The sequence below is a fragment of the Dipodomys merriami genome, unplaced genomic scaffold, assembly GCF_024711535.1.
Source record: "Dipodomys merriami isolate MVZ:Mamm:240054 unplaced genomic scaffold, mDipMer1.0.p SCAF_409, whole genome shotgun sequence".
Lineage (NCBI taxonomy): Eukaryota > Metazoa > Chordata > Mammalia > Rodentia > Heteromyidae > Dipodomys > Dipodomys merriami.
In genome coordinates this window covers 226,283-246,457 of record NW_027205704.1, presented here as the reverse complement: position 1 = coordinate 246,457, position 20,175 = coordinate 226,283, and the positions used below count along the sequence as shown (strand labels likewise).

The 20,175-nt window shown below is 50.4% G+C and overlaps 1 protein-coding gene across 1 annotated transcript; it reads right to left on the bottom strand.

The window, feature by feature from the left end:
• Positions 1-929: 929 nt before the first annotated feature.
• LOC138806823 (glycogen phosphorylase, muscle form) lies at positions 930-19,191 on the bottom strand. Its single transcript, XM_069992189.1, has 20 exons — positions 18,878-19,191; positions 17,193-17,294; positions 17,034-17,112; positions 16,847-16,950; positions 16,394-16,525; positions 13,291-13,402; positions 13,122-13,204; positions 11,839-11,982; positions 11,461-11,553; positions 11,150-11,296; positions 10,818-10,981; positions 10,113-10,227; positions 9,544-9,645; positions 9,081-9,228; positions 8,731-8,789; positions 8,499-8,640; positions 7,565-7,772; positions 1,655-1,789; positions 1,402-1,468; positions 930-1,286 (listed from the first exon to the last, which is right to left on the bottom strand). Exons 1-20 carry the CDS (start codon positions 19,118-19,120, stop codon positions 1,137-1,139), a joined length of 2,529 nt encoding a protein of 842 aa, XP_069848290.1. The 5' UTR covers positions 19,121-19,191; the 3' UTR covers positions 930-1,136.
• Positions 19,192-20,175: the final 984 nt, after the last annotated feature.

Below are 20,175 nucleotides of genomic sequence, written 5' to 3'. Positions count from 1 at the left end.
GGCCGAGGGGGCCGAGGGGCCTGGTGACCGTCCGTCCACGGAAGGAGGGGCGAGGACAATCGAGATGGGAGCTGCGGGGCGGGCAGCAGCCCGAGCGGCGGGGAATGGAAACCACGCTACCTGCAGAACTAGCCCGACGTCTGGGAACGGGGCGGGGGGGGGGTGGTGGCGGGGACTGGAGGCCTGGGCCAAGGCGAGGAGGACCCTGGGAGGGGCAGCCGCAGGCAGTTGGGGTCCCCACAAGCCCTGCCTGGGGGAAGCAGTAACAGTTTCCGGCCATTGGGGTTCAAACACACTCACTCTGAAACCAGCGGCCCCAAGCGTCCCCGCCTCGGGCCGGGAGGCAGATCTCCCCGGCACCGCAGGAACGAGGGACCCACAAACAGGCCATTTCTGATCCTGTTTCCCCATAATTGGGCGGGAGGTCGCTCGGTCTTAGCCCAAACAGTCTGTGACTCTCCCCCTGCCCTGGACCTCCCCCGATTTTAGACTGAACCATAGCCACCTGCTAAGAGACCCTAAAAACGCCGCAGTGGGGCGGGGTTAAGGGAGGAGTCAAGAAGGTGCCAAGCATCTGTAGGCCGGCCCCCTCCAGCATCCCTCCCTAGATAGCGTGCATCCTCCCCAGCCCCGAGGCCTCAGCCCAAGTCCCCTCTTCCAGCCTGAGCGGGCCCCACCCAGGCCGATGCCCCGCCCCCAGCCAGCCAGGCTGGCCGCTGACCTAGTATGGACACAGCACTGGTAAGAGAGGCGTGGAGGGCGACTCTGGAAAAGGGACCAAGTCCCAGCCACGCCCCAGGGCCGCCTCTCCCCCTCCCTGCAGAGGACGCACCTGCCAGGGTGTGGGGGACAAGAGGGTGATTTTGCTGCAGCTGTTGGGCTCGCCAAAGGCTAAAAATATTTCCCAAAAGAAAGAAGAGTAAAGAAGCTCCCAAGGAGAGTCAATTTATTGGAAGTGGGTACAGCTGGTCAAATAGGAAGGGGACAGTGTCCCTTGATCACACTGGACAAAAGAGGGTTCCAGGAAAGGGCGTAGAGACCCAACTCCAGGCTCCCACCCTCTGGAAGAGGAGCTGGAGTTGGCCCAAAGGATTGCAAAGAGACACCAGGGCAGGTTTGGGGTTTGGCCTAGGAGTTCAGATCTTCTCATCAGGGGCTGGCAGGCGCTGGTAGGAAGGCTCCACGCCCCAGATCTCCCGGGCATACTGGGCAATGGTGCGGTCGCTAGAGAACTTGCCCGAGGTGGCTATGTTCCGGATGACCATCCTTGTCCATTCTCTTGGGTTCTATAAGCCAAAGGGGAGCTCTGGGTTCAACTCCGCCAACAGGGTCCCCACCTTCTGCCTCACCCCAGGCCAGAGCCACTCAAGTCCTGCCAAGCCCACGTTTGGGATCTCTCACCTTATACAAAGCACTGACTTTCTCCTGGCACTTAATGTATTCTTCATAATCTGCGAAGACTTTAAACCTGAAGTGGGAAAGAAAGGCAGGAAGCTCTATGGGCAGCTGGGGCCCTGAGAATGTCGCTGCTTCCAAAAGAGCCTGACCACAAATGCCTAGCACCCCAGCACCCCTGTTGAGCCTCCCCACACCCTCCTGATGCTTGTCTAGGCCCGGCAGCCATCTTGCACGGTTGCCTGGCCAGCCTGCTCACCGGTCATGGTGCATGAGCATGTTGACAATGTCCTTGAATAAGTCGGGCTGTTTGGGGGAGAAGAAGCCACTGCTCAGCTGCTCGATGATCTGCCGAAGCTCAGGAATGCGGTCATAGTATTCCTGGGCGTTGTACCTGCCAGGATAGAGCTGGGGTCAACAACCTGCTCCTCCTCTAGAGAAAATCCCAGCCCTAAGCCTCAGAGTCTAAGCCTGGAAATCCTTCTCTAATAGTCCTCTCTCTTTTCTACAGTCACCTTGTGGGTGAGGAAACTGGTCTAGAAGGGACAGAAAAGTGAATCTCAAAGCCAAGGCCCCCAAACAGGGCTCTTCCTACTACACATCACCAGTGGGTTTCCTCTGTGCATGTATTGGGCTGGGCTGTGGCTCAGTGGTGGAGCACTTGCCAAACATATGCAAAGCTCTAGGGTTCCATCCCCAGCACTGCCAGAAAAAGAAAAGAAAGAACTCCACAAATGTCTTTTCTCTCCTGTCCCCAACATGACACCCTCAGGTATGTCCCCACTTTCTGAAGCACTATGACTGTCCCCCCAGACTTCAGATTAAAACCCTCCCCAAAGGCCAGGAAGGTGTGGTGCATGTCTGTAATCCCTGAACTTGGGAAGCTAAGGCAGGAGGATTGAAAGTTTGCGGGCAGGCTGGGAAGGTGCTCAGTGGTAGCTCTTGCCTTGCGTGCATGAGGCCCTAGGTTCAATTCTTCAGCACCACATAAGCAGAAAAAGCCTGAAGTGGTGCTGTGGTTCAAGTGGTAGAATGCTAGTCTTGGGCTGAAAAGCTGAGGGACAGCGCCCAGGCCCAGAGTTCAGGCCCCACAACTGACCCAAAAAAAAAAAAGAAAAGTTTGAGGGCAGCCAGAAGTGTGGCTCAAGTATGCCTTGAGTTCTTGCTTAGCAAGCCTGAAGCTTCATGTTCAGACCCCAGTATCAGTATCAAAAACAAAAAACCTCTGCACAAGGCCAGCCTGCCCCCCCCCCATCACTTAGTTACCACCCTTCCTCTATTGTCTTCTAATCAGAAACCAAGGCTTCCTCCAGCTCCCCCGCACTGGCCCCGCTTCAGGTGACCAGACACTCTCCTTCAGGTATCAGCTCCTACACTGGTCCCCCATCTGATCCCTCAGCCCAGTCTCCCTTCAGCAGCCAGAATTGTGCTAATGCCTAGTGCTGAGTATGTGAGCCTGGATCAAAATATGTCAGGGTTCCTTTTTTTTTTTTTTTTTCCCTGTCCTGGGCTTTGAACTCTGGTCCTGGGTACTGTCACTAAGCTCTTTTTTTCTTTTTTTTTTTTTATTTTTATTTACTTTTGTTGGTCGTGGGGCTTGAACTCTGGACTTGGGTGCTGTCCTTATGTTCTTCAGCTCAAGGCCAGCACTCTACTGCTTATAAGCTCTTTTTTTCTTTTCTTTTTTTTGGTCCAGTCATGGGGCCTGAACTCTGGGTCTGGGCACTGTCCCTCAGCTCTTCAGCTCAAGGCTAGCGCTCTACCGCTTGAGCCACAGCGCCACTTCTGGCTTTTTTCTTTTTGCTTATGTGGTGCTGAGGAATCTAACCCAGGGCCTCAGGCATGCAAGGCAAGCACTCTACCACTGAGCCACCTTCCCAGCCCCGTAAGCTCTTTCTTTCAAAACTAGCATTTTACCACTTGAGCCACAGCACTACTTCTGGCTTTTTCTGTGATTAATTAGAGATAAGAGTCTCAAGGAAGCTGGGCACCAGTGGCTCACGCCTGTAATCCTAGCTACTGAGGAGGCTGAGATCTGAGGATCACGGTTCCAAGCCAGTCCTGGCAGGAAAGTCCATGAGACTTTCCACAAGGAAACTGGAAATGGAATTATAGCTCAAGCGGTAGAGCACTCGAGTGCCTTGAGCTGAATTGCGCAGGAACAGCGCCCAAGACTAGAGTTCAAGCCCCACAACTAACAACAACAACAACAACAAAAAGAAGAGTCTCATGGATTTTCCTGCCCAGGCTGACTTTGAAATGCAATCCTCAGATCTCAGCCTCTTGAGTAGCTACAGGCATGGGCCACTAGCTTCTGGCTTTTTTTTTTTGTACTGAAGATTGAACCCAAGGACTTTTACATGCTCATCAGGTGCTCTACCACTAAGCTACAGTCCCAGCCCTTTTATTTGTATTTTGGTTTTTGCGATAGAGATCTGGCTGAGTTTGCCCAGGCTAGTATCAAACTCATGATCCTCACAATATTCAGGGTGCCCCTGCCTCCACCTCCTGAGTATTTGCAATTTCAGGACCACCACTATACAGCCCATGCCCGGCTCATAGGAGAAATTCCTTTCAGCATCAAATGCCAGCACTTTAAATCTGTTGGTAGAAGCAAAACCTGGTACTGACTTTTCTTCCTTTCTTTTCTTTCTTTTTAGCAATAAAACAGTTTGAACTCAAGGCCCCTGGTACTGACTTTCCAGAAAGCAACTTGGCAATCTGTGTCAGAGCCTTAAGCACTCCTTCTTTTTGATACCAAAATATCCTCCTTCTCGTCATTCTCTTAAGGAAATAATCAGATACTTGCACACAGATGTAAAAGGCTCTCACTGCAGCAATACTTAGACTAACAGCAGAGAAAAATCAATCTTAATGTCCAATCATATGGCACTGATTAAATAATATGGCATGTTGATAGGACAGAATACTATAAAAACACTTAAATTTTGTTAAAAGATGAATGATGTCAAGTAAGGTATTGGCATTCAAAATTATATATATTATTCCTAATCTCTTAAAACTGTAAATACGGCTGGGCCTTGGTGGCTCATGCTGGGCTCTGGTGGCTCATGCCTGTAATCCTAGCCACTTGGGAAGAAATATAGGATCAAGGTTCAAGATCAGCTTTGGCAAGAAAGTCTGAGATTCTAACCATCAAAAAGCTGGAAATGAAGGTGTGGCTCAAGTGGTAGAGTACCATCCTTTAGTGAAAAAGCTGCTAGATATCTCATACCTGTAATCCTAGCTACTCAGGGGGCAGAGATCTGAGGATTGTGGTTCAAATCTAGCCTGCACAGTAAAACTCATGAGACATTTATCTCTAATTAACTACCAAAAAAACAAAAAACAAGTGGCATTGTGGGGTAGAGTGCTAACCTTGTGTACAAAACCTCAGAAACAGCACCAAGGCCCAGAGTTCAAGCCCCAAGATAGTTACAAAAAAAAGAAAAGGGGCTGGGAAGGTGGCTCAGTGGTAGAACATTTGCCTTGCATGCATGAGGCCCTGGGTTCAATTCCTCAGCACCATATAAGCAAAAAGAAAAAAGCCGGAAGTGGTGCTGTGGCTCAAGTGGTAGAGCGCTAGCCTTGAGCTGAAGAGCTGAGGGACAGTGCTCAGGCCCAGAGTTCAGGCCCCACAACCGGACCCCAAAAAAAAAAAAAGAAAAGAAAAAAAGGAAAAGCTGAGGGATAGCTCTTATATCCTACATTCAAGCCCCAGTACTGGCATACACACACAAAAAGTGAAATATGCTCCTATACATATAATACAACTGTACAAATATATACATATAAACAAGAATATACATAAAAAGAGAACTGTGACTATAAATCTGGGTGTGAAGTTATACATGGTAGTTACTTGAGTCTGTTATTTTCTAGTTCTCAATGAGTATGTATTACATTTATTACTAAAAAAATTTTTTTAAATAAGTTTTAGAGCTGGGTACTGGTGGCTCACACCTATAATCCTAATTACTCAGGAGGCTGAGATCTGAGGATCATGGCTCAAAGCCAGCCCATGCAGAAAAGTTCCCATGAAACTCTCATCTCCAATTAACCACTTGAAAAACCCGAAGAGGAGTTATGGCTCAATTAATAGAATGATATCCTTGAGCACAAAGAGGCTCAGGAACAGTGCTTAGGCTCTGAGTTCAAGCCCCACAAGTGACAAAAACTAAACTAATAATAATCATAATCATAAATACAAATAATAAATTTTAGGCTAGGCACCAGAGGCTCATACTTGTAATCCTAGCTACTCAGGAGGGTGAGATCTGAAGATAACAGTTCCAAGTCAGCCGAGGCAGAAAAGTCTGTAAGATTCTTATCTCCAATTAACCATCAGAAATACCAGAGCTGGAGCTCAAATTGGTAGACCCTAACCTTGAACAAAAGAGCTCCAGAGGGGCTGGGAAGGTGGCTCAGTGGTAGAGTGCTTGCCTTGCATGCATGAGGCCCTGGGCATGGGCTCTCAGCACCACATAAGCAGAAAAAGTCAGAATTGGTGCTGTGGCTCAAGTGGTAGAGCCCTAGCCTTGAGCGAAAGAGCTGAGGGACAGCCGGGCGCTGGTGGCTCACGTCTGTAATCCTAGCTACTCAGGAGGCTGAGATCTGAGGATCACGGTTCAAAGCCAGCCTGGGCAGGAGAGACCGTGAGACTCCTATCTCCAATAAACCACCAGAAAACCGGAAGTGGCGCTATAGCTCAAGTGGTAGAGCGCTCACCTTGAGCTGAAGAGCTGAGGGACAGCGCCCAGGCCCAGAGTTCAAGCCCCATGACCGACCAAAAAAAAAAAAAAAAAGAGCTGAGGGACAGTGCCCAGGCCCAGAGTTCAGGCCCCAAACCAACAAGTACATAAATATTAGGTCTGGAGGCATGGCTCAAGTGGTAGAGTGCAAGGCCCTGAGTTCAAATAATAGTACTGCAAATATTACACACACACATGTGTGCACACACATGCCAGCTGAGTGCATGCCTATAGTCTCATAGTCTCAGCTACTTTGGAGGCTAAGGCAAGAAGATCATTTGACTCTAGGAATGCTAAGACTAATCTGGATAACACAGTGAGATCCCCATCTCAAAAAATAAAAAATAAATTAATTAGTACAGAGATGCAATCCTAGCTACTCAGGAGGCTGAGATCTGAGGATTATGGTTTAAAGCCAGCCCAGGCAAGAAAGTCTGGGCTGGGAAGGTGGCTCAGTGGTAGAATGCTTGCCTCGCATGCATGAGGCCCTTGGTTCGATTCCTCAGCACCACATAAACAGAAAAAAAAAAAAGCCGGAAGTGGCGCTGTGACTCAAGTGGTAGAGCGCTAGCCTTGAGCTGAAGAGCTGAGGGACAGCGCCCAGGCCCAGAGTTCAGGCCCACGACAGGACCCAAAAAAAAAAAAGAAAAAAGAAAAAGAAAAAAGAAAGTCTGTGAGATTCTTATTTGCAATCAACCATTAAAGAACCAGAAGTAGAGCTGTGGCTCAAGTAACAGAGCACCAGCCTTGAGCAAACTAAGGGAAGCCCACACCCTGAATTCAAGCCCCACTACCATCACAAAAAATAATAATGGAATAGGCTGGGAAGGTGGCTCAGTGGTAGAGCGTGCCTTGCATGCATGAGGCCCTGGGTTCAATTCCTCAGCACCACATAAGCAAAAAGAAAAAAGCCAGAAGTGGCACTGTAGCTCAAGTGGTAGAATGCTAGCCTTGAGCAAAAGAAGCTCAGGACAGTGCCCAGGCCCTGAATTCAAGCCTCAGGACCAGCACAAGTAAATATATATATTTTATGTATTATTTATATGTGTGTGTGTATTAAAACGTAGGAAAAATGTCTACTCTGAAGATTTATGTTTCAAGTCACAAGTAGAATTGCAAACATCATGTCCATTTTTTCCCTTGTGACAAGGCTATTCAGGAAGCTAATGATTTAACTTCGCTTCTAATTTCAGAACATTATCCCTTAGGATAGATATAATTTTCCCTTATTTTTCCTTTGCTTCTGTCACTTCTTTCTTTTTCCATTTTGTTACCTTTATTTGCTAACAACTCTCAAGTTTTCCAGAATCCTGACGGCCTTTGTTCAGGCATTCCAGGTAAGCCTCTCCCAGCCCAGGCCCCTCCAGCAGCTATACTTTGGTTCCTCCTGCCCAGGAACCCTGAACTTTGACCCATACCCTCTCTGGTCAAGCCTTTCTACGTCCTCCACGCGCATGCCAAAGATGAAGAAATTCTGTTCTCCCGCCTCTTCTGCCATTTCCACATTGGCCCCATCCATGGTGCCAATGGTCAGAGCCCCATTGAGCATGAACTTCATGTTGCCTGTGCCTGAGGCCTCAGTGCCTGCAGTGGAGATCTGCTCAGAGAGGTCGGCCGCTGGGATCACTGTAAGGCAGAGGTGGGGGGGGGGGGGAGAAGGGTCAGCTTTGGAGTGGTCCTGCCATATTGGGTGAGGTTGGTTCTGCACACAGCCAAACTCAACCTCCCCTCTGCTGCCACCAATCTAGTCTTCCTCCCACCATCTCTTATTCTTTTTTTTTTTTTTTTCTTTTTGCCAGTCCTGGGGCTTAAACTCAAGGCCTAGGCACTGTCCCTGAGTTTCTTTTGCTCAAGGCTAGTACTCTGCCACTTGAACCACAGCTCAAAGGAGGATCTTAAATAGGAGGATCTCAGTCCAGGTAGGCCTGGATAGAAAGCAAGACCCTATCTCACAAACAACAAAGCTGAGTGGCTCCTGCCTGCAATCCTAGTTACTAAGGATGATGAGATCTGAGGATTGTGGTTTGAAGCCAGCCTAGGTAGGAAAGTCTATGAGACTCTTATCTCCAATTATGCCAGCAGTGGGGCTGTGGCTCAAGTGGTAGAGCTCTATCTAGACTTGAGCAAAGGAAGCGCAGGGATAGTGCCCAGGCTCTGAGCTAAAGTTCAGGACTAGTAAATTAAAAAAAAAATTTTAAAAGAAAGCACAGAGCAAAAGGGCTAGAAATGTGGCTCAAGCATCAGAGTGCCTGCCTGACAGTGCAAAGTTCAAACCCCAGTACCTCAAAATAAATAAGTAAATAAAAGGCTAGCTAATGCCTCCCCTGGGATAGGGCCCATGGCAGGGCCCACCTTTCTCAGCCAGTGAGACTCGGTAGTTCTCCAGGAAGATCACACGGAGGCGGTCTCCCACCACCGGGTCGTGGTTCACCACATCCCCGATTGCAGTGATAAGCTTGATGATCATCTTTGCCATGTGGTACCCGGGTGCGGCCTGTGGAGCACAGTCTAGGGTCAGTGCTACTGCCCAGCCCTGGACCCACATGTCCAAGGCTCAGAGCCCAACCTGTATGCAGCTTCTCACCTTGCCTCCGATCATCACAGTCCGAGGCACAACAAACTTATTGGGCTCTCTCTTGATCCCTGTGGAGAAGAGAAGAGAAGCTTCAAGCCAACCAGCATTTGCCCTCCAGCAGTGGCTCCAAAAAGCACCCAAGACAGCCAGGCAGGGTCTGAGATGGGCTGCCCTGGCTTAGCCAGTCACTTGTTCTGTGCCCGTGACTTCCTCCTGAGACTCGATTTGTCCATCTATGAAATGAGATACTACTTTCATGTCCTAAGAGTGTCACTAGGCACAAAGAAATACCGATCAGGCAGTGTGGTGGGAGGTGGGTGGAAGTGAGGACTGAAACGAATGCAGTCCCAGCCACTCACGATTGTACAGGGTGATGACGTGAAGGCAATTGAGGAGCTGACGCTTGTATTCATGAATCCGCTTCACCTGGACATCGAAGAGGGAGTTGGGGTTGATTTGGACTTTGTATTCTCTCTCCAGGTATGCAGAGAACTTCAACTTGTTTTCCTGTAGGCAGGAGAGGCACAGGGCTCACCAATGAGCTTCGCTTCAGAAACTCTACCCAATCACTGATTTCCCTCCACTCAGGCCCAGGAAGGTAGGTAATAGGAAGCTCCAATGCTACCTTCCTCCACCTCTGTACCAGGGCAGACATTGTTAATGGATGTCAGCACTCGCCCAGTGAGATCAGATACTGCCTTCCACAACCCACTCCAGGAAGATTCTACCAGTGCCTGGGGTTGGCAAGAGAGATATGCTCTTGCTACCATTCCTGACCCGGATATAGGGCCTTGGCATGGTATCCCAGGTTGCATTCCACACCTGCTTCACTTTGGCCACATCCCTGATGAAAGCTTCATCATCCACATAGGAGAGCAGTTTCCGCAGCTGGTCCAGGTCTGAGATGTACTCCTCCCCAATGCGCTGTGGAAAGGCAGTGTTTAGTCATTCCTGCTCCCTCCCTGGGCACAGAGGGTTCCCTTTCCAGGTCAGCAGGGTGCCCCCACTTCAGGGATTGCGCTAGGGACAGGGCATGGTGCATCTGTGTCCACCTCCCCTCCCTCCCATCTCTGAGCTCTGATGGCTGGTCCCACCTGACCCTCCCCACCAGTAGGCCTCCTGACTTCTACCCTCTTCTCTTCCCCACTAACCTGATTCAGGAATGACACCTTCCCTTTAAGACTCTGATCTCCAACAGGAGGTTGGCCTCTGTAGGCAAAGCCTCTATTATCCTGTGAGGCACACTTATGCACCCGTATCCTCTCTTCCAGGGGGATGTCAGGATTGGAGAACACAACTGTATTGCAATCCTCAGCTGGGAGTGCCTGTACAGTGAGCTACCCACCCAACTGTATGCAGCAGATCCCTGCAGTGATACAGTGGCCTCTCACCTCAGCAATGACCTCTGCCAGGCCAGGGTTGCACAGAACCAGCCAGCGCCGAGGGGTGATGCCATTGGTCTTATTCTGGAACTTATGAGGCTCCAGTTCATAGAAGTCCTTGAAGCTGCAGCATGGGATTGAGCGAGGGTCACCACTCACCCCTGTAGGAATCTCCTCCTGGGGGCCCTACTCTAGTTTCCTTCCTTTCCAAGGGGCCTGGGAGATGGGATGCAGAAACGGGAGAAGTAGAGACTGTTGTGTAAAAAAGGGGTTAACTGGGAGCTGGGTGCTGGTGGCTCACGCCTGTAATCCTAGCTACTCAAGAGGCTGAGATTTGAGAATCATGTTTCAAAGCCAGCCCCCCATAGGAAAGTGTGCAAGACTCCTATCTCCAATTAATTACTAAAATGCGAAAATGGAGCTGTGACTCAATTGGTAGCCTTGAGCAAAAAGTCTCATGGACAATGGCAGGACCCTGTGTCCAAGCCCCAGACCCTGCACAAAAAAAGGGGAGGGGAGAGGTTAACTGGAGTGTAACAGTACATATAACTATACTGGATGGAAAGGACTATAGTGCTCTCAAAACAGGTTATGTGTGGGAGGGGCCAGCGTGAGGAGACTATAAAGGGTCCAGGTGATGAAGAAGCAGGACCGTGTGAGGCTGAGAAGCTGTAGGCAGAGCCTGGAGAAGCAGGGCCTGAAAGGAAGGCTCACATTGTCTTCTTGAGGATCTCCGAGTGGATACGAGCTACACCATTGACTGCATGCGAGCCCGCAATGCACAGGTGTGCCATGTTGATGCGTTTCACTGCACCCTCCTCCACGAGTGACATGCGCCGGAGCCGGTCCACGTCCCCTGGGAATGCAGCTGCCACTCTCTGTGCCCAGAGAAACAAAATAGGATCAGGACCCCCAAAAGCACAGATCAACTTCATACCCCTCAGTCTTCCCCACACCTTAAGGCTCAAGCTCCTAAGGGACACCCCTTCCATGTGCCTACTCTGGGGCCCATTGCACACCTGCCCACCACAGGCCCTCAGACTCACATTAAGGAATCGCTGGTTGATCTCGTAGATGATCTGCAGGTGCCGGGGCAGCAGCGTCTCCATGAGGTGCACAGGCCAGCGCTCCAGGGCCTCGGGCAGCACCGTGTGGTTGGTATAGGCACAGGTCTTCACTGTCACGTCCCAGGCCTGGCTCAGAGGGCGAGGAGTCAGGGTAGAAGGCCTGAAACCTAAGATTCTGCAAGCCCTATGTTCTGCCCCTGCAGAGCTGGGTTTGAAGACTCCCAGCCTCATTCCCTTCCCATCCCAAGACAGAGCAGTTCAAACAAAGGTAGAGGAATCCCAAAGCCCACCTTGTCCCAGTCCAGCCGTTCCAGGTCCACCAGAATCCTCATCAGCTCAGGGATGGCCAAGGAGGGGTGGGTGTCATTAAGCTGGATGGCCACCTGTAGGCAAGGGGGCTGGGAGTCAGCCTGGGCCCAAAGCAAACATTATGGTTTCCCTTCAGAGCTCCTGGGGGGGGGGGAGGGGAGGGGCCCTCAGGGGCAGAGGGTAGTGGATGGAGGAGGAAGGCTCAAGTGCTATGTGCATGTTGGTTAAAAACCTTGAGCATGTTACCTCCATACTGCCGGTTTCCACATCCTTGTCTATAAAGTGGGGCAGGCGAGTCCGGAGGGCCAATGGGACACTGCAGTCACAGTGGACACGTGGCCTTCCCTCTGGCACAGTACCTTATCCGGGAAGGCATCGAAGTTTGTGCGCACAGGATCCCGGCAACCGAACTTGGAAGATTTGAAGCGCCGAATGATGTCCTGGAGGGTGGCAGCCACTACGAAGTACTCCTGCTTCAGCCGCAGCTCCTTCCCCTCAAAGAACTAGTTGAGAGAGCAAGGCAGCATGGAGTAAAGGCAGCATGGAGTAAGGACAGCAGGGGTGGGATCTAATGTTGCTGTGGGTGTGGCCAGAATAGATCTCATTTACTAGGACTCAGAACACTAAACTTTCCCTGCCTCCAAGACCCAGGGTTTTTGTCCCCATTAATTAGTAATCATGGGAGATGGTGTCAGAAACAGGGACATTATGGAGGTGCCAGAAAAGTCCCTTATAAATACTCCATTCTAGCTGGGCGCTGGTGACTTTACCTGTCATCCTAGCTACTCAGGAGGCTGAGATCTGAGGATTGTAGTTTAAACCCAGCCTGGGCAGGAAAGTCTATGAGACTTTTATCTCCAATTAACCATCAGAAAACCAGAAGTGGCACTGTGGCTCAAAGTAGTAGAGCACTAGCCTTGAGCTGAAGGGCTCAGGGACAGCGCCCAGGTCCAGAGTTCAAGTCCCATGACAGACAGACAAAAAAACAAAAACAAAAAACAAAACACCTCCATTCTTGGGCTGGAGTGTAGCCTAGTAGCAAAGTACTTCCCTAGCAAGTGCTGGGTTCAATCCCCAGTACCAAAAAAGAAAAGACAGAAAAGAAATACTCCATTCTGCTGGACACTGGTGGCTCATGTCTATAATCCTAGCTACTCAGGAAGCAGAGATCTAATGATCCAGTTTCAAAGCCAGCCTGGGCAGACAAATCCGAGAGACTTATCTTCAGTTAACTAGCCAAAAAAAAAAAAAAAAAGAAAGAAAAAAAATCCAAGGCTAGGAATGTGGCTTAGTGGTAGTATGCTGGCTTAGCATTCATGAGATCCTGGGTTTGATTTCATTATACCATATAAGCAAAAAATAAACTAATTAAAAAACAAAAAATATCCAGAAGTAGAAGTGTGGTTCAAATGGTAGAGCACCAGCCTTGAGAGAAAAAGCTAAGCAATATCTCATCCTAATCTTCTTCCCTCAAGACTCAGGCCTCTCCTACTCAAAGGACACTGGGAAGGTGGGAGAGAAAACAGGGTCCACAGGTCCAGGCCATAGAAGTGATTAGGGGAGCAGCAAATGTCCCCCCCTCAGTCCCCTGACCATCTCCCAAAGACTCAGGCTGCCACGCCCAGCCAAAAGGGCAACGCACATTATCGTTGGGGTACAAGACACGAGAGATGTTCTCAGCCAGATTTCGGTCCAGCACAGCCTGGATATAGCCACCGACATTAACTGTGGGACAAAAGGAAGACAGCATCAGAATGGGCACAGGCCAGGTAGGATGTAGGTGGGGCTGCTCTCCACCAATGGAAACTCACAGTCCTTGAGGTTGAAGTCGTTGGGAGCCTTGGCTGACCAGAGGCGCATGGTGTTGACAACATTATTGCGGTATCCAGGCACAGGAGTGTCATAGGGCATGGCCAATACCACCTGTGGGAGACACCCTGTGTGATGAGCTGGACAAGCTGCCAGGAGACCAGCCCTGGACAACTGCCTGTGTCTGACTCCTAGGACCTCCCTCACCTGCAGGGCTGGAAGTCCAGGCATTGTCAATGCCTGCTACCAGCTCCCAAGCCTGGGTTTCAGTCCTAACACTAGTGTTTACTAGCTGGTAACAGGAGAAAACTGCACAACTGGACCTCATGTATAAAAAGGGAACATTCCCAATATTGATTCCCAATACATCAACTCCCGTCTTGTTAGAATGTTCTGAGCTGGTGCTGGGGGCTCACATCTGTAATCCTAGCTACTCAAGAGGCTGAGATCTGAGGATCGCAGTTCAAAGCCAGCTCAGGCAAGAAAGTCTGTGAGACTCAATAAACTAGCAGAAAACCAGAAGTGGTGCTGTGGCTCAAGTGGTAGAGCACTCGCCTTGAGCTGAAGAGCTGAGGGACAGCACTCAGGCCCAGAGTTCAAGCTCCATGACCAACAACAACAAAAAGAATGTTCTGAGGATTAGGGGAAGAGGTAGTGTGACAAGAGTTGCAAGTACATGCCTATAATCAGGAAGCTGAAATCTGAGGGTCCTAGTTCAAAGCCATCCCAGGTAGAAAAGTTCATGAGACTTTTTTTGGTGGTCCTGGGGCTTGAATGCTGTCCCTCAGCTCTTTAGCTCAAGGCTAGCACTCTACTACTACTTGAGCTACAGTGCCACTTCTGTTTTTCTGGTGGTTAATTGGAGCTAAGAGTCTTATGGACTTTCCTGCCCTGGCTGGATTTGAATTGCGATCCTCAGATCTCAGCCTCCTGAGTAGCTAGGATTACAGGTGTGAGCCATGAGTACCTGGCTCTTATCTCCAATTAATCACCAAAAAGATGGAAGTAGAGGTATGACCCAAGTGATAGACTTAAGGGATAGTGTCAAGGCCCTGAAATCAAGTGCAAGAATTGGCATTGTGTACATGCTTCACACACACACACACACACACACGCACGCACGCACGCACGCACGCACGCACGCACGCACGCACGCACGCACGCGCACACACACACACACACACACACACACACACACACACACACACACACACACACACACACACGAGTTGGCTAGCCTGGCCTGGGCAAAAATGAGAGGTCAGCCAGGCGCTGGTGGCTCATGCCTGTAATCCTAGCTACTCAGGAGGCTGAGATCTGAGGATCGAGGTTCAAAGCCAGCCCTGGCAGGAGAGACCGTGAGACTCTTATCTCCAATAAACCACCAGAAAACCGGAAGTGGCGCTGTAGCTCAAGTGGTAGAGCGCTGGCCTTGAGCTGAAGAGCTGAGGGACAGTGCCCAGGCCGAGTTCAAGCCCCACGACTGACCAAAAAAAAAAAAAAATGAGAGGTCACTTTGGACTCCAGTATGGGCTGGGAGAGCTTGAGGCCAGCACAGGCACACCAGATAAATCACAGATTTATGTCTGGTTGAACATAGAGCTAATTCACAGTGACTAATGTTTTTCACCTCTCACAATAAGCAAACAGTAATAACAGCTGCATTGTCCAAAATGAAATATACTCATTACCTGACTTATGTAACCATAAACCCTCTGTATATCACCTTTATAATAACAATAAAAAATACTAAAGTTTTGTTGTTGTTGTTGTTGTTGGTTGTGGGGCGTAAACTCTGGGTTTGGGCGCTGTCCCTCAGCTCTTCATCTCAAGGCTAGTGCTCTACCACTTGGGCCACAGTGCCACTTCTGGTTTTCTAGTGGTTTATTGGAGATAAGGGTCTCACAGAGTTTCCTGCACCGGCTGACTTTGAGCCGTGATCCTCAGATCTCAGCCTCCTGAGTAGCTAGGATTATAGGTGTGAGCCACTGGTGCCCAGATAATGTTAAAGTTTTTTTTGTTTTGTTTTTTGGTTGGTTGTGGGGCTTGAATTCTGGGCTTGGGTGCTATCCCTCAGCTCTTCAGCTCAAAGCTAGCGCTCTACCACTTGAGCTACAGTGCCACTTCTGGCTTTCTGGTGGTTTACTGGAGATAAGAATTTCATGGACTTTCTTGCCCAGGCTGGCTTTGAACCGAGATCCTCAGATCACAACCTCCTGAGTAGCTAGGATTACAGACGTGAGCCACCAGTGCCCAGCATGCTAAAGTTTTTTAATTGAAAAATAAATGGCTGCTCAGAACTCGGTGTTGCCAGCGCACCTGCACTTTTCCAAAGGACCCTAAAAGGGGCATCACCATCCTTCTCTAACCCTAAGAGGCCCTGACTGGAGCATGGAGAAAGCTGCAGCTCAGAGATGGAAGGGACTTGATCCAATATCACACAGCCAGGTTGCACAGCCAGACTGAGCCAAGTTCCTGGCCTACTAGCCAGAGATGCTTGTGCCAGGCCAGCCGCCCCTTCTGGAGTAACAGTGCAATGAATACCCAATGCTGAAAGCCTAGACGTTTGAGAATCCACTGAACAATGATTAGGATGGATGCCTGGACCGGCTTTAGGCTCCCTGGAACTTGGTGTGTGACCTTGGACAATTCAGTTTCACTCTAGAAGCCTTAACGTTCTCCTGTGTTCCCAATTCTGGGTTGTTGCCTTTGTTTTCATCAGATCTCCAGGTCAAATGCACAGGCAAGCATGGAGTCACTGTGACAGTCCCCTGACATGTCTTGTGCTAGCTGTGGTAAGGAGTGGGCTGGGGGTGGGGCCCTGGTGGAAAAAGGATAGCACTTTCCTCCTCTTGAGCTTTATTATTTAGCCTGAACCCATTGTGTCCCTGACTCCAAGGCTCTCCTGGTTCTGGCTGTGTGGTTTTGAGTAAGTCACTTAGCCTCTCTGGGCCTGTTTTCTAACCCATAAAATAGCACTGAGTCTAATAGACTGTACGTTTTTTCCTTGTATCCTGTTCCCTCTACTAGCTTCCTCCCTTTCCCCTGTCCTGTCACGGGATCTTCTCCCAGCATCCCCACCCTGACTCCCTGCTTCATCCTGACCTGTGTGTCTATCCACTTGGCTCCCTGGCTGGTGTGCTCCACTCGGCCATAGAAGTGCACTGGCAGTGTGAACTCAGGCCGGGCTTTCTCCCAGGGGTTGCCATAGCGAAGCCAGTCATCAGCTTCCTCCATCTAAATTAAAGGCAAGATAGGAGAGAGTAGTCAGTGTCCAACCCAGGAGCCCCACCAGCTGGTAGGGCACGGCAGAGCAGGAATGGTGGTCAGGAGTATCCTATATAGGGATTCTTGGTCTGGGAGACTATCCAGTGGGGTTCACAGATGTGGTCAACCTATTTCAGGGGCTACCAACTGGCTTTGGAGCCAGCAGAGAAAGAAGAGCAAGGATGTTTTCCCAAGTCTGTGGCAGGTTCTGAACCTATCCAGAAATAGATGACATGGGAGAACTTTTGCATCACAACCAAGGTCCAATGAGATCAGGTCCCAGGCTCTCACCTGCCAGCCCCCACAGATCTTCTGATTAAAAATCCCAAATTCATAGCGGATCCCGTAACCATAGGCAGCCAGACCCAGTGTCGCCATGGAGTCCAGAAAGCATGCTGCAGAAACACAGGGGGGATCAGGACCCAGCACTGAAGCAGCCCTCTGCCCGCACCCCTCCCCTCCCAGATCACCTATTCACCTGCCAGCCGACCCAGGCCCCCATTGCCCAGCCCTGCATCCTCTTCAATTTCTTCCAGCTCCTCCATGTCCAGGCCCAACTAGGAGGAGGGATGGCAGTAGTCAAGGCCAAGTGTCAGCAACGAGACCCCCCTCCCCAGGCCTCAGTGCTCCCCACAACCTGGTAGGTGGCTTCATCACAGGCATTCTCTAAGGCCAGGTTCACCATGGTATTCTGTAGTGTCCGTCCCATGTAGAACTCCAAAGACAGGTAGTAGATCCTCTATCCAGAGACATGGACAGGGAAGGGAAGGTGGTCAGGTTATCCACCAACATTCACCAACTGAAATTCACCGAGATCCCCCTCTCCTGCTCCGCTCCCAGGTTTCAGAATATCCCATTATTACTTGTGTGTGTGCACATGTGTGCACACATGTGCCAGTACTTGGGCTTGAAGTCAGGGCCTGAATACTGTCCTTGAGCTTTTGTGCTCAAGGCTAGTGCTCTTCCCTCCTTGAGCCACAGCTCCACTTACAGACTTTTTGGTAATCAGATAAGAGTCTCACTGACTTTTCTGCCTGGGCTGACTTTAAACTTCCTTTTCTTTTTCTTTTCTTTTTTGTTTTTTTGGTCATGAGGCTTGAACTCTGGGCCTGGGGGTGGGTGTGGGCTGACTTTGAACTGTGATCCTCAGTTCTTAGCCTTCTAAGTAGCTAGGATTACAGGTGTGAGTCACTGGCACCAGCCAGCATATCCCACTTCTGTGTCCAAAATTTTTCTCTCCAGTCAGAACAACCATCTGAAACATAGAAGTCTAACAAGTAGCCGGGCGCTGGTGGCTCACGCCTGTAATCCTAGCTACTCAGGAGGCTGAGATCTGAGGATCGCGGTTCAAAGCCAGCCCGGGCAGGAGAGACCGTGAGACTCCTATCTCCAATAAAAACCACCAGAAAACTGGAAGTGGCGCTGTAGCTCAAGTGGTAGAGCGTTCGCCTTGAGCTGAAGAGCTGAGGGATAGCGCCCAGGCCCAGAGTTCAAGCCCCACAACCGACAAAAAAAAAAAAAAAAAGAAGTCTAACAAGTAAGTAAGGCCTTGGTGCTAAGTCAAATCATTCCTCTGTGGCCTCAGTCTTCTCATCTGAAGAATGGGACAGGACAGGCATGCCTTAGGGATCGAGGTGCTTAGGAGAGGTGAAAGAACCCCTTTCCACACACATGAGCCCATCAGAGTCAAAACAAATAAATACTTCCAAATGTTCTCTAAAAGGGCTAGGCCAAGGCCTCGAGGAAAAAAGTCCTTTTCTCAAGGTCACACAGTGACTCAGGGCTAGGAATGGTCTGGGCAGCGCCCCTTCATCTTCCAACTTCTGACCCCAAAGAGGATAGACAACAGCTATGAGCATGCCAAGAGCTTGGACCCCTCCTGTCCCCGGGACCCCTCCCCCACCACGGGCATGTGGTATTAGGTTGCTGACATTTACCAATGACCCCTTCAGACACTTGATCCTGACCGCCCCAGCTGCTCCAGCCTCGCCCTGCCTGTGGCACAGGCACACTGCACCGTGTACACATTAATGGCATGTCATTCTACCCCAGGTCTAAACCAGGCCACAGGACAGCTTTTTTCCTCATAGCAGCCCCTCCAACCTTCTCAGAGTAGATGGGGCCAGGCCTTTGCAAGCAGCCCACCTGCTCTGAGACTTCCCCCGGCCTTCCTCTACCCCCAGCACCCACTCCATCTGGTACTCCTAGATCCTCCAAACCCAGTTCCCCGGAGCCATCCTTTTGCTGCAGAAAGCACAGGCCTTAGAAAGCAACAGCCACTTGGTGACGCCCCATTTCCCATGCAGGGATCCCCCATAGCACCTTGGGGTCCTTCTCATAGTAGTACTGCTGTGTGCGGATCCAGCGTCCCACGAGGTGGTCTCGGACAGTGTGGGCCAGCGCAAAGTAGTAGTCTCTCGGCGTGGCCACATTGCGGTCCTTGACTAGCGTGAAATGCAGGTGCCGATTGAAGTTCTTTTTCAGCTCAGTCACATTCTCCACGCCAGCCAGGCCACGCACACTGATTTGCTTTCTCTTATCCTGGTCTGACAGGGGCCGAGACATGGCTGCAGCAGGGTGGGCTGGCCTGACAGACTCGTATACTGCCTCCAGCCAGGGAGTGGAGTGACCCAGCTGGGATGGGATTTAAAGCCTGGCTCTGGGCAGCATGCCCCGCCTCTCCCCCAACCTCATCACCCCCTACCTCCTCCATGGGAGGGTCCTGGCCAGCAGGATCAGGGAGCTATTTTGGGGGCAAGAGGAGGAGAGAAGAGGGAAGGAGGAGGGGCAAGCTCTACAAGGAAAGGGCCAAGCCCAGCCTGGCTGGTTAGCAGCCTGTGCTGACCCACTTCTCCAGTCTCCTCTCTGTAGGGTTGGAGACAGGAAAGCTACTACAGGCAGAACTCTGAGCTGAAAGGCCCAAAGCCTGACTGGAGCCTGCTAGCTGTGTCTTTCTTTGTCTAAGGTGCTTCCCAAATCTGGGTCCTTCTCTTAGTGTACAGATAAGAGGTGGGGGGGCTGGGAAGGTGGCTAGTGTGGTAGAGTGCTTGCCTTGCATGCATGAGGCCCTGGGTTCTATTCCTCAGCACCACATAAGCAAAAAGAAAAAAGCCAGAAGTGGTGCTGTGGCTCAAGTGGTAGAGTGCTAGCCTTGAGCTGAAGAGCTGAGGGACAGCACCCAGGCCCAGAGGTCAGGCCCCACGACTGGACCCCCAAAAAATAAAAAAAATAAAAAAAAAGAGGTGGGACCGCCAGGCGCCGGTGGCTCATGCCTGTAATCCTAGCTACTCAGGAGGCTGAGACCTGAGGATCACGGTTCAAAGCCAGCCCAGGCAGGAAAGTCCATAAGACTCATATCCAATAAACCACTCGAAAACCAGAAGTGGCACTGTGGCTCAAGCGGTAGAGCACTAGCATTGAGCTGAAGAGCTGAGGGATAGCGCCCAAGCTCAAAGTTCAAGCCCAGGACCAAAAAAAAAAAAAAAATGGGACTGAACTGTGGACCCTGCATCAGGTCTGAGAGACCAATGGGTGTCATGTGGGCCAGGTTTCAGAATTCACACATCCTCCTTTTTATTATTATTATTTATTTTTATTGTGAAAATACTGTACAGAGGGGT

Excerpts from the sequence above, each read along its gene's own strand:
- LOC138806823 (XM_069992189.1), bottom strand. The coding sequence starts at position 19,120 with ATGTCTCGGCCCCTGTCAGACCAGGATAAGAGAAAGCAAATCAGTGTG. Across the intron at positions 11,983-13,121 it reads TCTTGTACCCCAACGATAAT|TTCTTTGAGGGGAAGGAGCT; the intron begins GTGCGTTGCCCT and ends TCTCTCAACTAG. Across the intron at positions 1,469-1,654 it reads ATGCTCATGCACCATGACCG|GTTTAAAGTCTTCGCAGATT; the intron begins GTGAGCAGGCTG and ends TTCCCACTTCAG.